Source organism: Haliotis asinina, chromosome 7 (assembly GCF_037392515.1).
Source record: "Haliotis asinina isolate JCU_RB_2024 chromosome 7, JCU_Hal_asi_v2, whole genome shotgun sequence".
Classification (NCBI taxonomy): Eukaryota; Metazoa; Mollusca; class Gastropoda; order Lepetellida; family Haliotidae; genus Haliotis; species Haliotis asinina.
Window position 1 is genome coordinate 18,947,576 of NC_090286.1, and position 24,869 is coordinate 18,972,444.

Here is a 24,869-nt window from a genome sequence, read left to right on the forward strand (position 1 = left end):
TCACGTTTCCCAACTATCGACAGTTTTGTATACTTAATGGGCCGAGATTCACGTTTCCCAACTATCGACAGTTTTGTATACTTAATGGGCCGAGATTCACGTTTCCCAACTATCGACAGTTTTGTATACTTAATGGGCCGAGATTCACGTTTCCCAACTATCGACAGTTGTGTATACTTAATGGTCCGAGATTCACGTTTCCCAACTATCGACAGTTGTGTATACTTAATGGGCCGAGATTCACGTTTCCCAACTATCGACAGTTTTGTATACTTAATGGTTCGAGCTTCACGTTTCCCAACTATCGACAGTTGTGTATACTTAATGGGCCGAGATTCACGTTTCCCAACTATCGACAGTTTTGTATACTTAATGGACCGAGATTCACGTTTCCCAACTATCGACAGTTTTGTATACTTAATGGTCCGAGCTTCATGTTTCCCAACTACCGGCAGTTGTGTATACTTAATGGTCCGAGCTTCATGTTTCCCAACTATCGGCAGTTTTGTATACTTAATGGTCCGAGAATCACGTTTCCCAACTATCGACAGTTGTGTATACTTAATGGTCCGAGATTCACGTTTCCCAACTATTGACAGTTTTGTATACTTAATGGGCCGAGATTCACGTTTCCCAACTATCGACAGTTTTGTATACTTAATGGTCCGAGATTCACGTTTCCCAACTATTGACAGTTTTGTATACTTAATGGTTCGAGATTCACGTTTCCCAACTATCGACAGTTTTGTATACTTAATGGTCCGAGATTCACGTTTCCCAACTATTGACAGTTTTGTATACTTAATGGGCCGAGATTCACGTTTCCCAACTATCGGCAGTTTTGTATACTTAATGGTCCGAGATTCACGTTTCCCAACTATCGACAGTTTTGTATACTTAATGGGCCGAGATTCACGTTTCCCAACTATCGACAGTTTTGTATACTTAATGGTCCGAGATTCACGTTTCCCAACTATCGACAGTTTTGTATACTTAATGGGCCGAGATTCACGTTTCCCAACTATCGACAGTTTTGTATACTTAATGGTCCGAGCTTCATGTTTCCCAACTACCGGCAGTTTTGTATACTTAATGGGCCGAGATTCACGTTTCCCAACTATCGACAGTTTTGTATACTTAATGGGCCGAGATTCATGTTTCCCAACTATCGACAGTTTTGTATACTTAATGGGCCGAGATTCACGTTTCCCAACTATCGACAGTTGTGTATACTTAATGGGCCGAGATTCACGTTTCCCAACTATCGACAGTTTTGTATACTTAATGGGCCGAGATTCACGTTTCCCAACTATCGACAGTTTTGTATACTTAATGGGCCGAGATTCACGTTTCCCAACTATCGACAGTTTTGTATACTTAATGGTCCGAGCTTCATGTTTCCCAACTACCGGCAGTTTTGTATACTTAATGGGCCGAGATTCACGTTTCCCAACTATCGACAGTTTTGTATACTTAATGGGCCGAGATTCACGTTTCCCAACTATCGACAGTTGTGTATACTTAATGGGCCGAGATTCACGTTTCCCAACTATCGACAGTTTTGTATACTTAATGGGCCGAGATTCACGTTTCCCAACTATCGACAGTTTTGTATACTTAATGGTCCGAGCTTCATGTTTCCCAACTACCGGCAGTTGTGTATACTTAATGGTCCGAGCTTCATGTTTCCCAACTATCGGCAGTTTTGTATACTTAATGGTCCGAGATTCACGTTTCCCAACTATCGACAGTTTTGTATACTTAATGGGCCGAGATTCACGTTTCCCAACTATTGACAGTTTTGTATACTTAATGGGCCGAGATTCACGTTTCCCAACTATCGACAGTTTTGTATACTTAATGGTCCGAGATTCACGTTTCCCAACTATTGACAGTTTTGTATACTTAATGGGCCGAGATTCACGTTTCCCAACTATCGACAGTTTTGTATACTTAATGGGCCGAGATTCACGTTTCCCAACTATTGACAGTTTTGTATACTTAATGGGCCGAGATTCACGTTTCCCAACTATCGGCAGTTTTGTATACTTAATGGGCCGAGATTCACGTTTCCCAACTATCGACAGTTTTGTATACTTAATGGTCCGAGCTTCATGTTTCCCGACTACCGGCAGTTGTGTATACTTAATGGTCCGAGCTTCATGTTTCCCAACTATCGGCAGTTGTGTATACTTAATGGTCCGAGATTCACGTTTCCCAACTATTGACAGTTATTTATACATAATGGCTTGAGCTTTACGTTTTCCAGTTATCAACACTTGTATATACATAAGTGCTTCGCTAGGCTATGAAGTGTGACACTGATTGAGAGTGCTGACATCCGGTGGTGAGCTATCACCGTGGTACAGCATATGTACGAGAGGTCATCCTCGTTTACTATCTGCATGAACACCGCCTGATGTTAGACAAAAATACAGTTTTGCATTCATTTGCAATATGATTTAACGATAACATAGTCACAATGTCGTCTTGGTCGAACTTACATATTGCGTTTATGTTCTCGCTGTCTGTAGCCATTGCACAAGCTGGTGAGTACAGTCTTTTATATAACACCTTTTTTATTCTCTACACGAGCTAATTTTAACACCTCCATCACATCATCAAATGACCTCACCGCATTTCAGTATATATGTGGCCATCACAATTTAGGGTGTTCCCAAGCCTTTTCTATGCAGTACATATTAGACAACACCGGACTCTCGTATATTTTTTTTAAAAATCCCTCAGTTAGTACAGCCCAGTGGCTGGTCTCAAATGTTGAACATATTCTTAAAGGACATTTTATCCAGAAGCAGTACAATGGCATTGTATTTCGTCAAAAGAGATATTACTATCAGCCTGAAGCCATTTCCTAATTTTGATGTATATCTCCTCCTTCCAAAAAGTACTTCTTTACCATTAGATTTAGAACATGCCTGTTGAGACTGGCCTCTGGTATGATATTCCAAGGGGCGAAAGAACGTACCAACTGTGCACTTCTAAAAGCATCGCTGATGAATATCATGATATTTTTCACTGCAAAGCATTAGATACAAGTACACTGAACAAAGTTCACGAAAATCTTATCTGTAAAAACATGTCGAAGCATAGTAAATCAATCAAAATATACTACCGACAGAAAATAAGGGAACCAAGAAATTGAATGTAGATGACTTTGACTGTGACAGGGTCCGTTATCGTGGCGTATTTCCCAAACGCAACATCCAATGACAATGGAATTTCGCATAATGTATGCCCAGCACGTGCTACACGTGCATACAGAAGTTAACTCCTGTAAATGTACTGGAGAAGTCGCAATCACTAATGCAATAGAGATTGACACTTACTGACAGAAATGCCTCCGAGGCAGTATCTCGGTGAAGCAACAAAATGGAGAATTGTGGGGATGATAGAGGTGGGGACATCATTATGTGAAGTTGCCCGGCAGATGGGTAAATCAAAAAGTGTAATTTCACGCCTGTGGGATAAGTACCGTCAAACGGGTGGGGTTGCAACGAGACCTGGGCGTGGTAGACCAAAATCAACGACACCACGATAGGATTGTCTCATTACGTTAATTGCTCTACGCGATAGGTTTAAATCGGCCACTGCCATCAATAGAGAATTCCGCACACTCACTGGAAGACGCATTTCAACCTCAACCGTTAAAAACCGACTCTATCAAGCTCGTCTGAAAGCAAGACGGCCTTTAAAGGGTGTCACCCTTTCAGCTCACCATAAGCGCCAAAGATTGGCATGGGCTAGGCAGCATCAGGGACGGGCTATGCGCCACTGGCGTTACACCATGTTCTCTGATGAGTCAAGGTTTTGCCTACGATTCACAGATGGCAGAAAACGTTGTTGGCGTCGGCGCGGGGAGCGATATGCCAGAGCAGCAATTCTTGACCATGATCGATATGAAGGTGTTAGTGTCATGGTGTGGGGTGGGATTACACATGACAGACGATCAGATTCGGTCATCATTAACGGAGCCATGACTGGTCAGCGATACATTGACCAAATATTGCGTCCTGTTGTGGCTCCATTGGCTAGAGTTATCTGCCGAAATTTTGTATTCCAAGATGATAATGCCAGACACATCGGGCCCGAATTGTCTCCGCTTATCTCCGACAAGAAGGTATCCAGACATTGGACTAGCCCTCTAAGTCCCCAGACTTGTCCCCAATTGAACATCTCTGGGACGTTCTTGGTCGACGGGTGTACGCCAGGGACCCAGGACCCGCCAACCTGGCCCAGCTTGGTGCAGCTCTCCAAGAGGAATGGCGGGCAATACCACGGGCAACCATCCGGAAAGTGATTAACAGCATGCCATCAAGGTCCCGTGAATGTGTTATGGTGGACACACCAGATATTGAACTTGACGCCTAAAATTGATATAGTGGATATTTAAAGCAGTTTCAAATTCGCTATTATTTCATTAGTTCCCTTATTTCTTGTCGGTAGTATATATTCTACATCTATCGCCGCTTATCAGAAAACATTTGTTACTATGGTGTTTTCTGCTGCTTGAATTTGAATTTATATTCGTACATATGTTTACAATGTATGATCTTGTACCACCAAGGTAGTTTATGAGAATAACGAATTGAGCAACAGAATTGAGAACTGATTGTAGGCAGGTGTTTGAAGGGCAGGTTTCTCTGTGACGGGGAACGATGTGTGCCTACACTACTGTAGAATGTTTACATCCGTAGGCAGGTGTTCGAAGGGCAGGTTTCTCTGTGACGGGGAACGATGTGTGCCTAAACTACTGTAGAATGTTTACATCCGTAGGCAGATGCTCGAAGGGCAGGATTCTCTGTGACGGGGAACGATGTGTGCCTACACTACTGTAGAATGTTTACATCCGTAGGCAGGTGTTCGAAGGGCAGGTTTCTCTGTGACGGGGAACGATGTGTGCCTACACTACTGTAGAATGTTTGCATCCGTAGGCAGGTGTTCGAAGGGCAGGTTTCTCTGTGACGGGGAACGATGTGTGCCTACACTACTGTAGAATGTTTGCATCCGTAGGCATATGCTCGGAGGGCAGGTTTCTCTGTGACGGGGAACGATGTGTGCCTACACTACTGTAGAATGTTTGCATCCGTAGGCATATGCTCGGAGGGCAGGATTCTCTGTGACGGGGAACGATGTGTGCCTACACTACTGTAGAATGTTTGCATCCGTAGGTATATGCTCGGAGGGCAGGTTTCTCTGTGACGGGGAACGATGTGTGCCTACACTACTGTAGAATGTTTGCATCCGTAGGCATATGCTCGGAGGGCAGGTTTCTCTGTGACGGGGAACGATGTGTGCCTACACTACTGTAGAATGTTTGCATCCGTAGGTATATGCTCGGAGGGCAGGATTCTCTGTGACGGGGAACGATGTGTGCCTACACTACTGTAGAATGTTTGCATCCGTAGGCATATGCTCGGAGGGCAGGTTTCTCTGTGACGGGGAACGATGTGTGCCTACACTACTGTAGAATGTTTGTATCCGTAGGCATATGCTCGGAGGGCAGGTTTCTCTGTGACGGGGAACGATGTGTGCCTACACTACTGTAGAATGTTTGCATCCGTAGGCATATGCTCGGAGGGCAGGTTTCTCTGTGACGGGGAACGATGTGTGCCTACACTACTGTAGAATGTTTACATCCGTAGCCATATGCTCTGAGGGCAGGTTTCTCTGTGACGGGGAACGATGTGTGCCTACACTACTGTAGAATGTTTGCATCCGTAGGCATATGCTCGGAGGGCAGGTTTCTCTGTGACGGGGAACGATGTGTGCCTACACTACTGTAGAATGTTTGCATCCGTAGGTATATGCTCGGAGGGCAGGATTCTCTGTGACGGGGAACGATGTGTGCCTACACTACTGTAGAATGTTTGCATCCGTAGGCATATGCTCGGAGGGCAGGTTTCTCTGTGACGGGGAACGATTTGTGCCTACACTACTGTAGAATGTTTGCATCCGTAGGCATATGCTCGGAGGGCAGGTTTCTCTGTGACGGGGAACGATGTGTGCCTACACTACTGTAGAATGTTTGTATCCGTAGGCATATGCTCGGAGGGCAGGTTTCTCTGTGACGGGGAACGATGTGTGCCTACACTACTGTAGAATGTTTGCATCCGTAGGCATATGCTCGGAGGGCAGGTTTCTCTGTGACGGGGAACGATGTGTGCCTACACTACTGTAGAATGTTTACATCCGTAGGCAGGTGTTCGAAGGGCAGGTTTCTCTGTGACGGGGAACGATGTGTGCCTACACTACTGTAGAATGTTTGCATCCGTAGGCATATGCTCGGAGGGCAGGTTTCTCTGTGACGGGGAACGATGTGTGCCTACACTACTGTAGAATGTTTGCATCCGTAGGCATATGCTCGGAGGGCAGGTTTCTCTGTGACGGGGAACGATGTGTGCCTACACTACTGTAGAATGTTTGCATCCGTAGGCATATGCTCGGAGGGCAGGTTTCTCTGTGACGGGGAACGATGTGTGCCTACACTACTGTAGAATGTTTACATCCATAGGTGTATGCTCGGAGGGCAGGATTCTCTGTGACGGGGAACGATGTGTGCCTACACTACTGTAGAATGTTTGCATCCGTAGCCATATGCTCGGAGGGCAGGTTTCTCTGTGACGGGGAACGATGTGTGCCTACACTACTGTAGAATGTTTGCATCCGTAGGTATATGCTCGGAGGGCAGGTTTCTCTGTGACGGGGAACGATGTGTGCCTACACTACTGTAGAATGTTTACATCCGTAGGCATATGCTCGCAGGGCAGGTTTCTCTGTGACGGGGAACGATGTGTGCCTACACTACTGTAGAATGTTTGCATCCGTAGGCATATGCTCTGAGGGCAGGTTTCTCTGTGACGGGGAGCGATGTGTGCCTACACTACTGTAGAATGTTTGTATCCGTAGGTATATGCTCGGAGGGCAGGTTTCTCTGTGACGGGGAACGATGTGTGCCTACACTACTGTAGAATGTTTGCATCCGTAGGTATATGCTCGGAAGGCAGGTTTCTCTGTGACGGGGAACGATGTGTGCCTACACTACTGTAGAATGTTTACATCCGTAGCCATATGCTCGGAGGGCAGGTTTCTCTATGACGGGGAACGATGTGTGCCTACACTACTGTAGAATGTTTGCATCCGTAGGTGTATGCTCGGAGGGCAGGTTTCTCTGTGACGGGGAACGATGTGTGCCTACACTACTGTAGAATGTTTGCATCCGTAGGCATATGCTCGGAGGGCAGGTTTCTCTGTGACGGGGAACGATGTGTGCCTACACTACTGTAGAATGTTTACATCCGTAGGCATATGCTCGGAGGGCAGGTTTCTCTGTGACGAGGAACGATGTGTGCCTACACTACTGTAGAATGTTTGCATCCGTAGGCATGTGCTCGGAGGGCAGGTTTCTCTGTGACGGGGAACGATGTGTGCCTACACTACTGTAGAATGTTTGCATCCGTAGGCATATGCTCTGAGGGCAGGTTTTTCTGTGACGGGGAACGATGTGTGCCTACACTACTGTAGAATGTTTACATCCGTAGGCATATGCTCGGAGGGCAGGTTTCTCTGTGACGGGGAGCGATGTGTGCCTACACTACTGTAGAATGTTTGCATCCGTAGCCATATGCTCGGAGGGCAGGTTTCTCTGTGACGGGGAACGATGTGTGCCTACACTAATGTAGAATGTTTACATCCGTAGGTGTATGTTCGGAGGGCAGGTTTCTCTATGACGGGGAACGATGTGTGCCTACACTACTGTAGAATGTTTACATCCGTAGGTGTATGCTCGGAGGGCAGGTTTCTCTGTGACGGGGAACGATGTGTGCCTACACTACTGTAGAATGTTTACATCCGTAGGTGTATGCTCGGAGGGCAGGTTTCTCTGTGACGGGGAACGATGTGTGCCTACACTACTGTAGAATGTTTACATCCGTAGGCAGGTGTTCGAAGGGCAGGTTTCTCTGTGACGGGGAACGATGTGTGCCTACACTACTGTGGAATGTTTACATCCGTAGGTGTATGCTCGGAGGGCAGGTTTCTCTGTGACGGGGAACGATGTGTGCCTACACTACTGTAGAATGTTTACATCCGTAGGTGTATGCTCGGAGGGCAGGTTTCTCTGTGACGGGGAACGATGTGTGCCTACACTACTGTAGAATGTTTGCATCCGTAGGCATATGCTCGGAGGTCAGGTTTCTCTGTGACGGGGAACGATGTGTGCCTACACTACTGTAGAATGTTTACATCCGTAGGCAGGTGTTCGAAGGGCAGGTTTCTCTGTGACGGGGAACGATGTGTGCCTACACTACTGTAGAATGTTTACATCCGTAGGTGTATGCTCGGAGGGCAGGTTTCTCTGTGACGGGGAACGATGTGTGCCTACACTACTGTAGAATGTTTACATCCGTAGGCAGGTGTTCGAAGGGCAGGTTTCTCTGTTACGGGGAATGATGTGTGCCTACACTACTGTAGAATGTTTACATCCGTAGGTGTATGTTCGGAGGGCAGGTTTCTCTGTGACGGGGAACGATGTGTGCCTACACTACTGTAGAATGTTTACATCCGTAGGTGTATGCTCGGAGGGCAGGTTTCTCTGTGACGGGGAACGATGTGTGCCTACACTACTGTAGAATGTTTACATCCGTAGGTGTATGCTCGGAGGGCAGGTTTCTCTGTGACGGGGAACGATGTGTGCCTACACTACTGTAGAATGTTTACATCCGTAGGCAGGTGTTCGAAGGGCAGGTTTCTCTGTGACGGGGAACGATGTGTGCCTACACTACTGTGGAATGTTTACATCCGTAGGTGTATGCTCGGAGGGCAGGTTTCTCTGTGACGGGGAACGATGTGTGCCTACACTACTGTAGAATGTTTACATCCGTAGGTGTATGCTCGGAGGGCAGGTTTCTCTGTGACGGGGAACGATGTGTGCCTACACTACTGTAGAATGTTTGCATCCGTAGGCATATGCTCGGAGGTCAGGTTTCTCTGTGACGGGGAACAATGTGTGCCTACACTACTGTAGAATGTTTACATCCGTAGGCAGGTGTTCGAAGGGCAGGTTTCTCTGTGACGGGGAACGATGTGTGCCTACACTACTGTAGAATGTTTACATCCGTAGGTGTATGCTCGGAGGGCAGGTTTCTCTGTGACGGGGAACGATGTGTGCCTACACTACTGTAGAATGTTTACATCCGTAGGCAGGTGTTCGAAGGGCAGGTTTCTCTGTTACGGGGAATGATGTGTGCCTACACTACTGTAGAATGTTTGCATCCGTAGGCATATGCTCGGAGGGCAGGTTTCTCTGTGACGGGGAACGATGTGTGCCTACACTACTGTAGAATGTTTGCATCCGTAGCCATATGCTCGGAGGGCAGGTTTCTCTGTGACGGGGAACGATGTGTGCATACACTACTGTAGAATGTTTGCATCCGTAGGCATATGCTCGGAGGGCAGGTTTCTCTGTGACGGGGAACGATGTGTGCCTACACTACTGTAGAATGTTTGCATCCGTAGCCATATGCTCGGAGGGCAGGTTTCTCTGTGACGGGGAACGATGTGTGCCTACACTACTGTAGAATGTTTGCATCCGTAGGCATATGCTCTGAGGGCAGGTTTCTCTGTGACGGGGAACGATGTGTGCCTACACTACTGTAGAATGTTTACATCCGTAGGTGTATGCTCGGAGGGCAGGTTTCTCTGTGACGGGGAGCGATGTGTGCCTACACTACTGTAGAATGTTTGCATCCGTAGGCATATGCTCTGAGGGCAGGTTTTTCTGTGACGGGGAACGATGTGTGCCTACACTACTGTGGAATGTTTACATCCGTAGGCATATGCTCGGAGGGCAGGTTTCTCTGTGACGGGGAGCGATGTGTGCCTACACTACTGTAGAATGTTTGCATCCGTAGCCATATGCTCGGAGGGCAGGTTTCTCTGTGACGGGGAACGATGTGTGCCTACACTAATGTAGAATGTTTACATCCGTAGGTGTATGTTCGGAGGGCAGGTTTCTCTGTGACGGGGAACGATGTGTGCCTACACTACTGTAGAATGTTTACATCCGTAGGTGTATGCTCGGAGGGCAGGTTTCTCTGTGACGGGGAACGATGTGTGCCTACACTACTGTAGAATGTTTACATCCGTAGGTGTATGCTCGGAGGGCAGGTTTCTCTGTGACGGGGAACGATGTGTGCCTACACTACTGTAGAATGTTTACATCCGTAGGCAGGTGTTCGAAGGGCAGGTTTCTCTGTGACGGGGAACGATGTGTGCCTACACTACTGTGGAATGTTTACATCCGTAGGTGTATGCTCGGAGGGCAGGTTTCTCTGTGACGGGGAACGATGTGTGCCTACACTACTGTAGAATGTTTACATCCGTAGGTGTATGCTCGGAGGGCAGGTTTCTCTGTGACGGGGAACGATGTGTGCCTACACTACTGTAGAATGTTTGCATCCGTAGGCATATGCTCGGAGGTCAGGTTTCTCTGTGACGGGGAACGATGTGTGCCTACACTACTGTAGAATGTTTACATCCGTAGGCAGGTGTTCGAAGGGCAGGTTTCTCTGTGACGGGGAACGATGTGTGCCTACACTACTGTAGAATGTTTACATCCGTAGGTGTATGCTCGGAGGGCAGGTTTCTCTGTGACGGGGAACGATGTGTGCCTACACTACTGTAGAATGTTTACATCCGTAGGCAGGTGTTCGAAGGGCAGGTTTCTCTGTTACGGGGAACGATGTGTGCTTACACTACTGTAGAATGTTTACATCCGTAGGCATATGCTCGGAGGGCAGGTTTCTCTGTGACGGGGAACGATGTGTGCCTACACTACTGTAGAATGTTTGCATCCGTAGCCATATGCTCGGAGGGCAGGTTTCTCTGTGACGGGGAACGATGTGTGCCTACACTACTGTAGAATGTTTGCATCCGTAGGCATATGCTCTGAGGGCAGGTTTTTCTGTGACGGGGAACGATGTGTGCCTACACTACTGTAGAATGTTTACATCCGTAGCCATATGCTCGGAGGGCAGGTTTCTCTGTGACGGGGAGCGATGTGTGCCTACACTACTGTAGAATGTTTGCATCCGTAGGCATATGCTCGGAGGGCAGGTTTCTCTGTGACGGGGAACGATGTGTGCCTACACTACTGTAGAATGTTTACATCCGTAGGTATATGCTCGGAGGGCAGGTTTCTCTGTGACGGGGAACGATGTGTGCCTACACTACTGTAGAATGTTTACATCCGTAGGCATATGCTCGGAGGGCAGGTTTCTCTGTGACGGGGAACGATGTGTGCCTACACTACTGTAGAATGTTTACATCTGTTTGCAGGTGTTCGAAGGGCAGGTTTCTCTGTGACGGGGAACGATGTGTGCCTACACTACTGTAGAATGTTTACATCCGTAGGCAGGTGTTCGAATGGCAGGTTTCTCTGTGACGGGGAACGATGTGTGCCTACACTACTGTAGAATGTTTACATCCGTAGGTGTATGCTCGGAGGGCAGGTTTCTCTGTGACGGGGAACGATGTGTGCCTACACTACTGTAGAATGTTTACATCCGTAGGTGTATGCTCGGAGGGCAGGTTTCTCTGTGACGGGGAACGATGTGTGCCTACACTACTGTAGAATGTTTACATCCGTAGGTGTATGCTCGGAGGGCAGGTTTCTCTGTGACGGGGAACGATGTGTGCCTACACTACTGTAGAATGTTTACATCCGTAGGTGTATGCTCGGAGGGCAGGTTTCTCTGTGACGGGGAACGATGTGTGCCTACACTACTGTGGAATGTTTACATCCGTAGGTGTATGCTCGGAGGGCAGGTTTCTCTGTGACGGGGAACGATGTGTGCCTACACTACTGTAGAATGTTTGCATCCGTAGGCATATGCTCGGAGGTCAGGTTTCTCTGTGACGGGGAACGATGTGTGCCTACACTACTGTAGAATGTTTACATCCGTAGGCAGGTGTTCGAAGGGCAGGTTTCTCTGTGACGGGGAACGATGTGTGCCTACACTACTGTAGAATGTTTACATCCGTAGGTGTATGCTCGGAGGGCAGGTTTCTCTGTGACGGGGAACGATGTGTGCCTACACTACTGTAGAATGTTTACATCCGTAGGCAGGTGTTCGAAGGGCAGGTTTCTCTGTTACGGGGAATGATGTGTGCCTACACTACTGTAGAATGTTTGCATCCGTAGGCATATGCTCGGAGGGCAGGTTTCTCTGTGACGGGGAACGATGTGTGCCTACACTACTGTAGAATGTTTGCATCCGTAGCCATATGCTCGGAGGGCAGGTTTCTCTGTTACGGGGAACGATGTGTGCATACACTACTGTAGAATGTTTGCATCCGTAGGCATATGCTCGGAGGGCAGGTTTCTCTGTGACGGGGAACGATGTGTGCCTACACTACTGTAGAATGTTTGCATCCGTAGGCATATGCTCGGAGGGCAGGTTTCTCTGTGACGGGGAACGATGTGTGCCTACACTACTGTAGAATGTTTGCATCCGTAGGCATATGCTCGGAGGGCAGGTTTCTCTGTGACGAGGAAAGATGTGTGCCTACACTACTGTAGAATGTTTGCATCCGTAGGCATGTGCTCGGAGGGCAGGTTTCTCTGTGACGGGGAACGATGTGTGCCTACACTACTGTAGAATGTTTGCATCCGTAGGCATATGCTCGGAGGGCAGGTTTTTCTGTGACGGGTAACGATGTGTGCCTACACTACTGTAGAATGTTTACATCCGTAGGTGTATGCTCGGAGGGCAGGTTTCTCTGTGACGGGGAGCGATGTGTGCCTACACTACTGTAGAATGTTTGCATCCGTAGGCATATGCTCGGAGGTCAGGTTTCTCTGTGACGGGGAACGATGTGTGCCTACACTACTGTAGAATGTTTACATCCGTAGGCAGGTGTTCGAAGGGCAGGTTTCTCTGTGACGGGGAACGATGTGTGCCTACACTACTGTAGAATGTTTACATCCGTAGCCATATGCTCGGAGGGCAGGTTTCTCTGTGACGGGGAGCGATGTGTGCCTACACTACTGTAGAATGTTTGCATCCGTAGGCATCTGCTCGGAGGGCAGGTTTCTCTGTGACGGGGAACGATGTGTGCCTACACTACTGTAGAATGTTTGCATCCGTAGGTATATGCTCTGAGGGCAGGTTTCTCTGTGACGGGGAACGATGTGTGCCTACACTACTGTAGAATGTTTACATCCGTAGGCATATGCTCGGAGGGCAGGTTTCTCTGTGACGGGGAACGATGTGTGCCTACACTACTGTAGAATGTTTACATCTGTTTGCAGGTGTTCGAAGGGCAGGTTTCTCTGTGACGGGGAACGATGTGTGCCTACACTACTGTAGAATGTTTACATCCGTAGGTGTATGCTCGGAGGGCAGGTTTCTCTGTGACGGGGAACGATGTGTGCCTACACTACTGTAGAATGTTTACATCCGTAGGTGTATGCTCGGAGGGCAGGTTTCTCTGTGACGGGGAACGATGTGTGCCTACACTACTGTAGAATGTTTACATCCGTAGGTGTATGCTCGGAGGGCAGGTTTCTCTGTGACGGGGAACGATGTGTGCCTACACTACTGTAGAATGTTTACATCCGTAGGTGTATGCTCGGAGGGCAGGTTTCTCTGTGACGGGGAACGATGTGTGCCTACACTACTGTGGAATGTTTACATCCGTAGGTGTATGCTCGGAGGGCAGGTTTCTCTGTGACGGGGAACGATGTGTGCCTACACTACTGTAGAATGTTTGCATCCGTAGGCATATGCTCGGAGGTCAGGTTTCTCTGTGACGGGGAACGATGTGTGCCTACACTACTGTAGAATGTTTACATCCGTAGGCAGGTGTTCGAAGGGCAGGTTTCTCTGTGACGGGGAACGATGTGTGCCTACACTACTGTAGAATGTTTACATCCGTAGGTGTATGCTCGGAGGGCAGGTTTCTCTGTGACGGGGAACGATGTGTGCCTACACTACTGTAGAATGTTTACATCCGTAGGCAGGTGTTCGAAGGGCAGGTTTCTCTGTTACGGGGAATGATGTGTGCCTACACTACTGTAGAATGTTTGCATCCGTAGGCATATGCTCGGAGGGCAGGTTTCTCTGTGACGGGGAACGATGTGTGCCTACACTACTGTAGAATGTTTGCATCCGTAGCCATATGCTCGGAGGGCAGGTTTCTCTGTTACGGGGAACGATGTGTGCATACACTACTGTAGAATGTTTGCATCCGTAGGCATATGCTCGGAGGGCAGGTTTCTCTGTGACGGGGAACGATGTGTGCCTACACTACTGTAGAATGTTTGCATCCGTAGGCATATGCTCGGAGGGCAGGTTTCTCTGTGACGGGGAACGATGTGTGCCTACACTACTGTAGAATGTTTGCATCTGTAGGCATATGCTCGGAGGGCAGGTTTCTCTGTGACGAGGAAAGATGTGTGCCTACACTACTGTAGAATGTTTGCATCCGTAGGCATGTGCTCGGAGGGCAGGTTTCTCTGTGACGGGGAACGATGTGTGCCTACACTACTGTAGAATGTTTGCATCCGTAGGCATATGCTCGGAGGGCAGGTTTTTCTGTGACGGGTAACGATGTGTGCCTACACTACTGTAGAATGTTTACATCCGTAGGTGTATGCTCGGAGGGCAGGTTTCTCTGTGACGGGGAGCGATGTGTGCCTACACTACTGTAGAATGTTTGCATCCGTAGGCATATGCTCGGAGGTCAGGTTTCTCTGTGACGGGGAACGATGTGTGCCTACACTACTGTAGAATGTTTACATCCGTAGGCAGGTGTTCGAAGGGCAGGTTTCTCTGTGACGGGGAACGATGTGTGCCTACACTACTGTAGAATGTTTACATCCGTAGCCATATGCTCGGAGGGCAGGTTTCTCTGTGACGGGGAGCGATGTGTGCCTACACTACTGTAGAATGTTTGCATCCGTAGGCATCTGCTCGGAGGGCAGGTTTCTCTGTGACGGGGAACGATGTGTGCCTACACTACTGTAGAATGTTTGCATCCGTAGGTATATGCTCTGAGGGCAGGTTTCTCTGTGACGGGGAACGATGTGTGCCTACACTACTGTAGAATGTTTACATCCGTAGGCATATGCTCGGAGGGCAGGTTTCTCTGTGACGGGGAACGATGTGTGCCTACACTACTGTAGAATGTTTACATCTGTTTGCAGGTGTTCGAAGGGCAGGTTTCTCTGTGACGGGGAACGATGTGTGCCTACACTACTGTAGAATGTTTACATCCGTAGGTGTATGCTCGGAGGGCAGGTTTCTCTGTGACGGGGAACGATGTGTGCCTACACTACTGTAGAATGTTTACATCCGTAGGCAGGTGTTCGAATGGCAGGTTTCTCTGTGACGGGGAACGATGTGTGCCTACACTACTGTAGAATGTTTACATCCGTAGGTGTATGCTCGGAGGGCAGGTTTCTCTGTGACGGGGAACGATGTGTGCCTACACTACTGTAGAATGTTTACATCCGTAGGTGTATGCTCGGAGGGCAGGTTTCTCTGTGACGGGGAACGATGTGTGCCTACACTACTGTAGAATGTTTACATCCGTAGGTGTATGCTCGGAGGGCAGGTTTCTCTGTGACGGGGAACGATGTGTGCCTACACTACTGTAGAATGTTTACATCCGTAGGTGTATGCTCGGAGGGCAGGTTTCTCTGTGACGGGGAACGATGTGTGCCTACACTACTGTGGAATGTTTACATCCGTAGGCATATGCTCGGAAGGCAGGTTTCTCTGTGACGGGGAACGATGTGTGCCTACACTACTGTAGAATGTTTACATCCGTAGCCATATGCTCGGAGGGCAGGTTTCTCTGTGACGGGGAACGATGTGTGCCTACACTACTGTAGAATGTTTGCATCCGTAGCCATATGCTCGGAGGGCAGGTTTCTCTGTGACGGGGAACGATGTGTGCCTACACTACTGTAGAATGTTTGCATCCGTAGGCATATGCTCTGAGGGCAGGTTTCTCTGTGACGGGGAACGATGTGTGCCTACACTACTGTAGAATGTTTACATCCGTAGCCATATGCTCGGAGGGCAGGTTTCTCTGTGACGGGGAGCGATGTGTGCCTACACTACTGTAGAATGTTTGCATCCGTAGGCATATGCTCTGAGGGCAGGTTTTTCTGTGACGGGGAACGATGTGTGCCTACACTACTGTGGAATGTTTACATCCGTAGGCATATGCTCGGAGGGCAGGTTTCTCTGTGACGGGGAGCGATGTGTGCCTACACTACTGTAGAATGTTTGCATCCGTAGCCATATGCTCGGAGGGCAGGTTTCTCTGTGACGGGGAACGATGTGTGCCTACACTAATGTAGAATGTTTACATCCGTAGGTGTATGTTCGGAGGGCAGGTTTCTCTGTGACGGGGAACGATGTGTGCCTACACTACTGTAGAATGTTTACATCCGTAGGTGTATGCTCGGAGGGCAGGTTTCTCTGTGACGGGGAACGATGTGTGCCTACACTACTGTAGAATGTTTACATCCGTAGGTGTATGCTCGGAGGGCAGGTTTCTCTGTGACGGGGAACGATGTGTGCCTACACTACTGTAGAATGTTTACATCCGTAGGCAGGTGTTCGAAGGGCAGGTTTCTCTGTGACGGGGAACGATGTGTGCCTACACTACTGTGGAATGTTTACATCCGTAGGTGTATGCTCGGAGGGCAGGTTTCTCTGTGACGGGGAACGATGTGTGCCTACACTACTGTAGAATGTTTACATCCGTAGGTGTATGCTCGGAGGGCAGGTTTCTCTGTGACGGGGAACGATGTGTGCCTACACTACTGTAGAATGTTTGCATCCGTAGGCATATGCTCGGAGGTCAGGTTTCTCTGTGACGGGGAACGATGTGTGCCTACACTACTGTAGAATGTTTACATCCGTAGGCAGGTGTTCGAAGGGCAGGTTTCTCTGTGACGGGGAACGATGTGTGCCTACACTACTGTAGAATGTTTACATCCGTAGGTGTATGCTCGGAGGGCAGGTTTCTCTGTGACGGGGAACGATGTGTGCCTACACTACTGTAGAATGTTTACATCCGTAGGTGTATGCTCGGAGGGCAGGTTTCTCTGTGACGGGGAACGATGTGTGCCTACACTACTGTAGAATGTTTGCATCCGTAGGCATATGCTCGGAGGGCAGGTTTCTCTGTGACGGGGAACGATGTGTGCCTACACTACTGTAGAATGTTTGCATCCGTAGGCATATGCTCGGAGGGCAGGTTTCTCTGTGACGGGGAACGATGTGTGCCTACACTACTGTAGAATGTTTGCATCCGTAGGCATATGCTCGGAGGGCAGGTTTCTCTGTGACGGGGAACGATGTGTGCCTACACTACTGTAGAATGTTTGCATCCGTAGGCATGTGCTCGGAGGGCAGGTTTCTCTGTGACGGGGAACGATGTGTGCCTACACTAATGTAGAATGTTTGCATCCGTAGGCATATGCTCGGAGGGCAGGTTTTTCTGTGACGGGGAACGATGTGTGCCTACACTACTGTAGAATGTTTACATCCGTAGGCATATGCTCGGAGGGCAGGTTTCTCTGTGACGGGGAGCGATGTGTGCCTACACTACTGTAGAATGTTTGCATCCGTAGCCATATGCTCGGAGGGCAGGTTTCTCTGTGACGGGGAACGATGTGTGCCTACACTAATGTAGAATGTTTACATCCGTAGGTGTATGTTCGGAGGGCAGGTTTCTCTGTGACGGGGAACGATGTGTGCCTACACTACTGTAGAATGTTTACATCCGTAGGTGTATGCTCGGAGGGCAGGTTTCTCTGTGACGGGGAACGATGTGTGCCTACACTACTGTAGAATGTTTACATCCGTAGGTGTATGCTCGGAGGGCAGGTTTCTCTGTGACGGGGAACGATGTGTGCCTACACTACTGTAGAATGTTTACATCCGTAGGCAGGTGTTCGAAGGGCAGGTTTCTCTGTGACGGGGAACGATGTGTGCCTACACTACTGTGGAATGTTTACATCCGTAGGTGTATGCTCGGAGGGCAGGTTTCTCTGTGACGGGGAACGATGTGTGCCTACACTACTGTAGAATGTTTACATCCGTAGGTGTATGCTCGGAGGGCAGGTTTCTCTGTGACGGGGAACGATGTGTGCCTACACTACTGTAGAATGTTTGCATCCGTAGGCATATGCTCGGAGGGCAGGTTTCTCTGTGACGGGGAACGATGTGTGCCTACACTACTGTAGAATGTTTACATCCGTAGGCAGGTGTTCGAAGGGCAGGTTTCTCTGTGACGGGGAACGATGTGTGCCTACACTACTGTAGAATGTTTACATCCGTAGGTGTATGCTCGGAGGGCAGGTTTCTCTGTGACGGGGAACGATGTGTGCCTACACTACTGTAGAATGTTTACATCCGTAGGCAGGTGTTCGAAGGGTAGGTTTCTCTGTTACGGGGAACGATGTGTGCATACACTACTGTAGAATGTTTGCATCCGTAGGCATATGCTCGGAGGGCAGGTTTCTCTGTGACGGGGAACGATGTGTGCCTACACTACTGTAGAATGTTTGCATCCGTAGCCATATGCTCGGAGGGCAGGTTTCTCTGTGACGGGGAACGATGTGTGCCTACACTACTGTAGAATGTTTGCATCCGTAGGCATATGCTCTGAGGGCAGGTTTTTCTGTGACGGGGAACGATGTGTGCCTACACTACTGTAGAATGTTTACATCCGTAGCCATATGCTCGGAGGGCAGGTTTCTCTGTGACGGGGAGCGATGTGTGCCTACACTACTGTAGAATGTTTACATCCGTAGGCATGTGCTCGGAGGGCAGGTTTCTCTGTGACGGGGAACGATGTGTGCCTACACTACTGTAGAATGTTTACATCCGTAGGTATATGCTCGGAGGGCAGGTTTCTCTGTGACGGGGAACGATGTGTGCCTACACTACTGTAGAATGTTTACATCCGTAGGCAGGTGTTCGAATGGCAGGTTTCTCTGTGACGGGGAACGATGTGTGCCTACACTACTGTAGAATGTTTACATCCGTAGGCATGTGCTCGGAGGGCAGGTTTCTCTGTGACGGGGAACGATGTGTGCCTACACTACTGTAGAATGTTTACATCCGTAGGTATATGCTCGGAGGGCAGGTTTCTCTGTTACGGGGAACGATGTGTGCCTACACTACTGTAGAATGTTTCCATCCGTAGGCATATGCTCGGAGGGCAGGTTTCTCTGTGACGGGGAACGATGTGTGCCTACACTACTGTAGAATGTTTGCATCCGTAGGCATATGCTCGGAGGGCAGGTTTCTCTGTGACGAGGAACGATGTGTGCCTACACTACTGTAGAATGTTTGCATCCGTAGGCATATGCTCGGAGGGCAGGTTTCTCTGTGACGGGGAACGATGTGTGCCTACACTACTGTAGAATGTTTGCATCCGTAGGCATATGCTCGGAGGGCAGGTTTCTCTGTGACGGGGAACGATGTGTGCCTACACTACTGTAGAATGTTTACATCCGTAGGTGTATGCTCGGAGGGCAGGTTTCTCTGTGACGGGGAGCGATGTGTGCCTACACTACTGTAGAATGTTTGCATCCGTAGCCATATGCTCGGAGGGCAGGTTTCTCTGTGACGGGGAACGATGTGTGCCTACACTAATGTAAAATGTTTACATCCGTAGGTGTATGTTCGGAGGGCAGGTTTCTCTGTGACGGGGAACGATGTGTGCCTACACTACTGTAGAATGTTTACATCCGTAGGTGTATGCTCGGAGGGCAGGTTTCTCTGTGACGGGGAACGATGTGTGCCTACACTACTGTAGAATGTTTACATCCGTAGGTGTATGCTCGGAGGGCAGGTTTCTCTGTGACGGGGAACGATGTGTGCCTACACTACTGTAGAATGTTTACATCCGTAGGCAGGTGTTCGAAGGGCAGGTTTCTCTGTGACGGGGAACGATGTGTGCCTACACTACTGTAGAATGTTTACATCCGTAAGCAGGTGTTCGAAGGGCAGGTTTCTCTGTGACGGGGAACGATGTGTGCCTACACTACTGTAGAATGTTTACATCCGTAGGTGTATGCTCGGAGGGCAGGTTTCTCTGTGACGGGGAACGATGTGTGCCTACACTACTGTAGAATGTTTACATCCGTAGGCAGGTGTTCGAAGGGTAGGTTTCTCTGTTACGGGGAACGATGTGTGCATACACTACTGTAGAATGTTTGCATCCGTAGGCATATGCTCGGAGGGCAGGTTTCTCTGTGACGGGGAACGATGTGTGCCTACACTACTGTAGAATGTTTGCATCCGTAGGCATATGCTCGGAGGGCAGGTTTCTCTGTGACGGGGAACGATGTATGCCTACACTACTGTAGAATGTTTGCATCCGTAGGCATATGCTCTGAGGGCAGGTTTTTCTGTGACGGGGAACGATGTGTGCCTACACTACTGTAGAATGTTTACATCCGTAGCCATATGCTCGGAGGGCAGGTTTCTCTGTGACGGGGAGCGATGTGTGCCTACACTACTGTAGAATGTTTGCATCCGTAGGCATGTGCTCGGAGGGCAGGTTTCTCTGTGACGGGGAACGATGTGTGCCTACACTACTGTAGAATGTTTGCATCCGTAGGTATATGCTCGGAGGGCAGGTTTCTCTGTGACGGGGAACGATGTGTGCCTACACTACTGTAGAATGTTTACATCCGTAGGCATTTGCTCGGAGGGCAGGTTTCTCTGTGACGGGGAACGATGTGTGCCTACACTACTGTAGAATGTTTACATCTGTTTGCAGGTGTTCGAAGGGCAGGTTTCTCTGTGACGGGGAACGATGTGTGCCTACACTACTGTAGAATGTTTACATCCGTAGGCAGGTGTTCGAATGGCAGGTTTCTCTGTGACGGGGAACGATGTGTGCCTACACTACTGTAGAATGTTTACATCCGTAGGTGTATGCTCGGAGGGCAGGTTTCTCTGTGACGGGGAACGATGTGTGCCTACACTACTGTAGAATGTTTACATCCGTAGGCAGGTGTTCGAAGGGCAGGTTTCTCTGTGACGGGGAACGATGTGTGCCTACACTACTGTAGAATGTTTACATCCGTAGGTGTATGCTCGGAGGGCAGGTTTCTCTGTGACGGGGAACGATGTGTGCCTACACTACTGTAGAATGTTTACATCCGTAGGCAGGTGTTCGAAGGGTAGGTTTCTCTGTTACGGGGAACGATGTGTGCATACACTACTGTAGAATGTTTGCATCCGTAGGCATATGCTCGGAGGGCAGGTTTCTCTGTGACGGGGAACGATGTGTGCCTACACTACTGTAGAATGTTTGCATCCGTAGCCATATGCTCGGAGGGCAGGTTTCTCTGTGACGGGGAACGATGTGTGCCTACACTACTGTAGAATGTTTGCATCCGTAGGCATATGCTCTGAGGGCAGGTTTTCTGTGACGGGGAACGATGTGTGCCTACACTACTGTAGAATGTTTACATCCGTAGCCATATGCTCGGAGGGCAGGTTTCTCTGTGACGGGGAGCGATGTGTGCCTACACTACTGTAGAATGTTTGCATCCGTAGGCATGTGCTCGGAGGGCAGGTTTCTCTGTGACGGGGAACGATGTGTGCCTACACTACTGTAGAATGTTTACATCCGTAGGTATATGCTCGGAGGGCAGGTTTCTCTGTGACGGGGAACGATGTGTGCCTACACTACTGTAGAATGTTTGCATCCGTAGGCATGTGCTCGGAGGGCAGGTTTCTCTGTGACGGGGAACGATGTGTGCCTACACTACTGTAGAATGTTTGCATCCGTAGCCATATGCTCGGAGGGCAGGTTTCTCTGTGACGGGGAACGATGTGTGCCTACACTACTGTAGAATGTTTACATCCGTAGGTGTATGCTCGGAGGGCAGGTTTCTCTGTGACGGGGAACGATGTGTGCCTACACTACTGTAGAATGTTTACATCCGTAGGCAGGTGTTCGAAGGGCAGGTTTCTCTGTGACGGGGAACGATGTGTGCCTACACTACTGTAGAATGTTTACATCCGTAGGTGTATGCTCGGAGGGCAGGTTTCTCTGTGACGGGGAACGATGTGTGCCTACACTGTTGTAGAATGTTTGCATCCGTAGGCATATGCTCGGAGGGCAGGTTTCTCTGTGACGGGGAACGATGTGTGCCTACACTACTGTAGAATGTTTGCATCCGTAGCCATATGCTCGGAGGGCAGGTTTCTCTGTGACGGGGAACGATGTGTGCCTACACTACTGTAGAATGTTTGCATCCGTAGGCATATGCTCTGAGGGCAGGTTTTTCTGTGACGGGGAACGATGTGTGCCTACACTACTGTAGAATGTTTACATCCGTAGCCATATGCTCGGAGGGCAGGTTTCTCTGTGACGGGGAGCGATGTGTGCCTACACTACTGTAGAATGTTTGCATCCGTAGGCATGTGCTCGGAGGGCAGGTTTCTCTGTGACGGGGAACGATGTGTGCCTACACTACTGTAGAATGTTTACATCCGTAGGTATATGCTCGGAGGGCAGGTTTCTCTGTGACGGGGAACGATGTGTGCCTACACTACTGTAGAATGTTTACATCCGTAGGCATTTGCTCGGAGGGCAGGTTTCTCTGTGACGGGGAACGATGTGTGCCTACACTACTGTAGAATGTTTACATCTGTTTGCAGGTGTTCGAAGGGCAGGTTTCTCTGTGACGGGGAACGATGTGTGCCTACACTACTGTAGAATGTTTACATCCGTAGGCAGGTGTTCGAATGGCAGGTTTCTCTGTGACGGGGAACGATGTGTGCCTACACTACTGTAGAATGTTTACATCCGTAGGTGTATGCTCGGAGGGCAGGTTTCTCTGTGACGGGGAACGATGTGTGCCTACACTACTGTAGAATGTTTACATCCGTAGGTGTATGCTCGGAGGGCAGGTTTCTCTGTGACGGGGAACGATGTGTGCCGGGGAACGATGTGTGCCTACACTACTGTAGAATGTTTACATCCGTAGGTGTATGCTCGGATTGGAGGTTTCTCTGTGACGGGGAACGATGTGTGCCTACACTACTGTAGAATGTTTACATCCGTAGGTGTATGCTCGGAGGGCAGGTTTCTCTGTGACGGGGAACGATGTGTGCCTACACTACTGTGGAATGTTTACATCCGTAGGTGTATGCTCGGAAGGCAGGTTTCTCTGTGACGGGGAACGATGTGTGCCTACACTACTGTAGAATGTTTGCATCCGTAGCCATATGCTCGGAGGGCAGGTTTCTCTGTGACGGGGAACGATGTGTGCCTACACTACTGTAGAATGTTTGCATCCGTAGGCATATGCTCGGAGGGCAGGTTTCTCTGTGACGGGGAACGATGTGTGCCTACACTACTGTAGAATGTTTGCATCCGTAGGCATATGCTCGGAGGGCAGGTTTCTCTGTGACGGGGAACGATGTGTGCCTACACTACTGTAGAATGTTTGCATCCGTAGGCATATGCTCGGAGGGCAGGTTTCTCTGTGACGAGGAACGATGTGTGCCTACACTACTGTAGAATGTTTGCATCCGTAGGCATGTGCTCGGAGGGCAGGTTTCTCTGTGACGGGGAACGATGTGTGCCTACACTACTGTAGAATGTTTGCATCCGTAGGCATATGCTCGGAGGGCAGGTTTCTCTGTGACGGGGAACGATGTGTGCCTACACTACTGTAGAATGTTTACATCCGTAGCCATATGCTCGGAGGGCAGGTTTCTCTGTGACGGGGAGCGATGTGTGCCTACACTACTGTAGAATGTTTGCATCCGTAGCCATATGCTCGGAGGGCAGGTTTCTCTGTGACGGGGAACGATGTGTGCCTACACTAATGTAGAATGTTTACATCCGTAGGTGTATGTTCGGAGGGCAGGTTTCTCTGTGACGGGGAACGATGTGTGCCTACACTACTGTAGAATGTTTACATCCGTAGGTGTATGCTCGGAGGGCAGGTTTCTCTGTGACGGGGAACGATGTGTGCCTACACTACTGTAGAATGTTTACATCCGTAGGTGTATGCTCGGAGGGCAGGTTTCTCTGTGACGGGGAACGATGTGTGCCTACACTACTGTAGAATGTTTACATCCGTAGGCAGGTGTTCGAAGGGCAGGTTTCTCTGTGACGGGGAACGATGTGTGCCTACACTACTGTGTAATGTTTACATCCGTAGGTGTATGCTCGGAGGGCAGGTTTCTCTGTGACGGGGAACGATGTGTGCCTACACTACTGTAGAATGTTTACATCCGTAGGTGTATGCTCGGAGGGCAGTTTTCTCTGTGACGGGGAACGATGTGTGCCTACACTACTGTAGAATGTTTGCATCCGTAGGCATATGCTCGGAGGTCAGGTTTCTCTGTGACGGGGAACGATGTGTGCCTACACTACTGTAGAATGTTTACATCCGTAGGCAGGTGTTCGAAGGGCAGGTTTCTCTGTGACGGGGAACGATGTGTGCCTACACTACTGTAGAATGTTTACATCCGTAGGTGTATGCTCTTAGGGCAGGTTTCTCTGTGACGGGGAACGATGTGTGCCTACACTACTGTAGAATGTTTACATCCGTAGGCAGGTGTTCGAAGGGCAGGTTTCTCTGTGACGGGGAACGATGTGTGCCTACACTACTGTAGAATGTTTGCATCCGTAGGCATATGCTCGGAGGGCAGGTTTCTCTGTGACGGGGAACGATGTGTGCCTACACTACTGTAGAATGTTTGCATCCGTAGGCATATGCTCTGAGGGCAGGTTTTTCTGTGACGGGGAACGATGTGTCCTACACTACTGTAGAATGTTTACAT

The 24,869-nt window shown here is 49.1% G+C and overlaps 1 protein-coding gene across 1 annotated transcript in view; it reads left to right on the plus strand.

Annotated features, from left to right (window-relative positions):
• Nucleotides 1–2,335: 2,335 nt before the first annotated feature.
• The window catches only part of LOC137290672 (low-density lipoprotein receptor-related protein 4-like), a 54,552-nt gene continuing 32,018 nt past the window's right edge, over nucleotides 2,336–24,869 (plus strand). Inside the window, exon 1 of the mRNA XM_067821752.1 lies at nucleotides 2,336–2,549. Within this exon, the coding sequence (XP_067677853.1) occupies nucleotides 2,483–2,549 (67 nt within the window). The 5' untranslated portion in view covers nucleotides 2,336–2,482. The remainder of the gene's footprint in view (nucleotides 2,550–24,869) is intronic.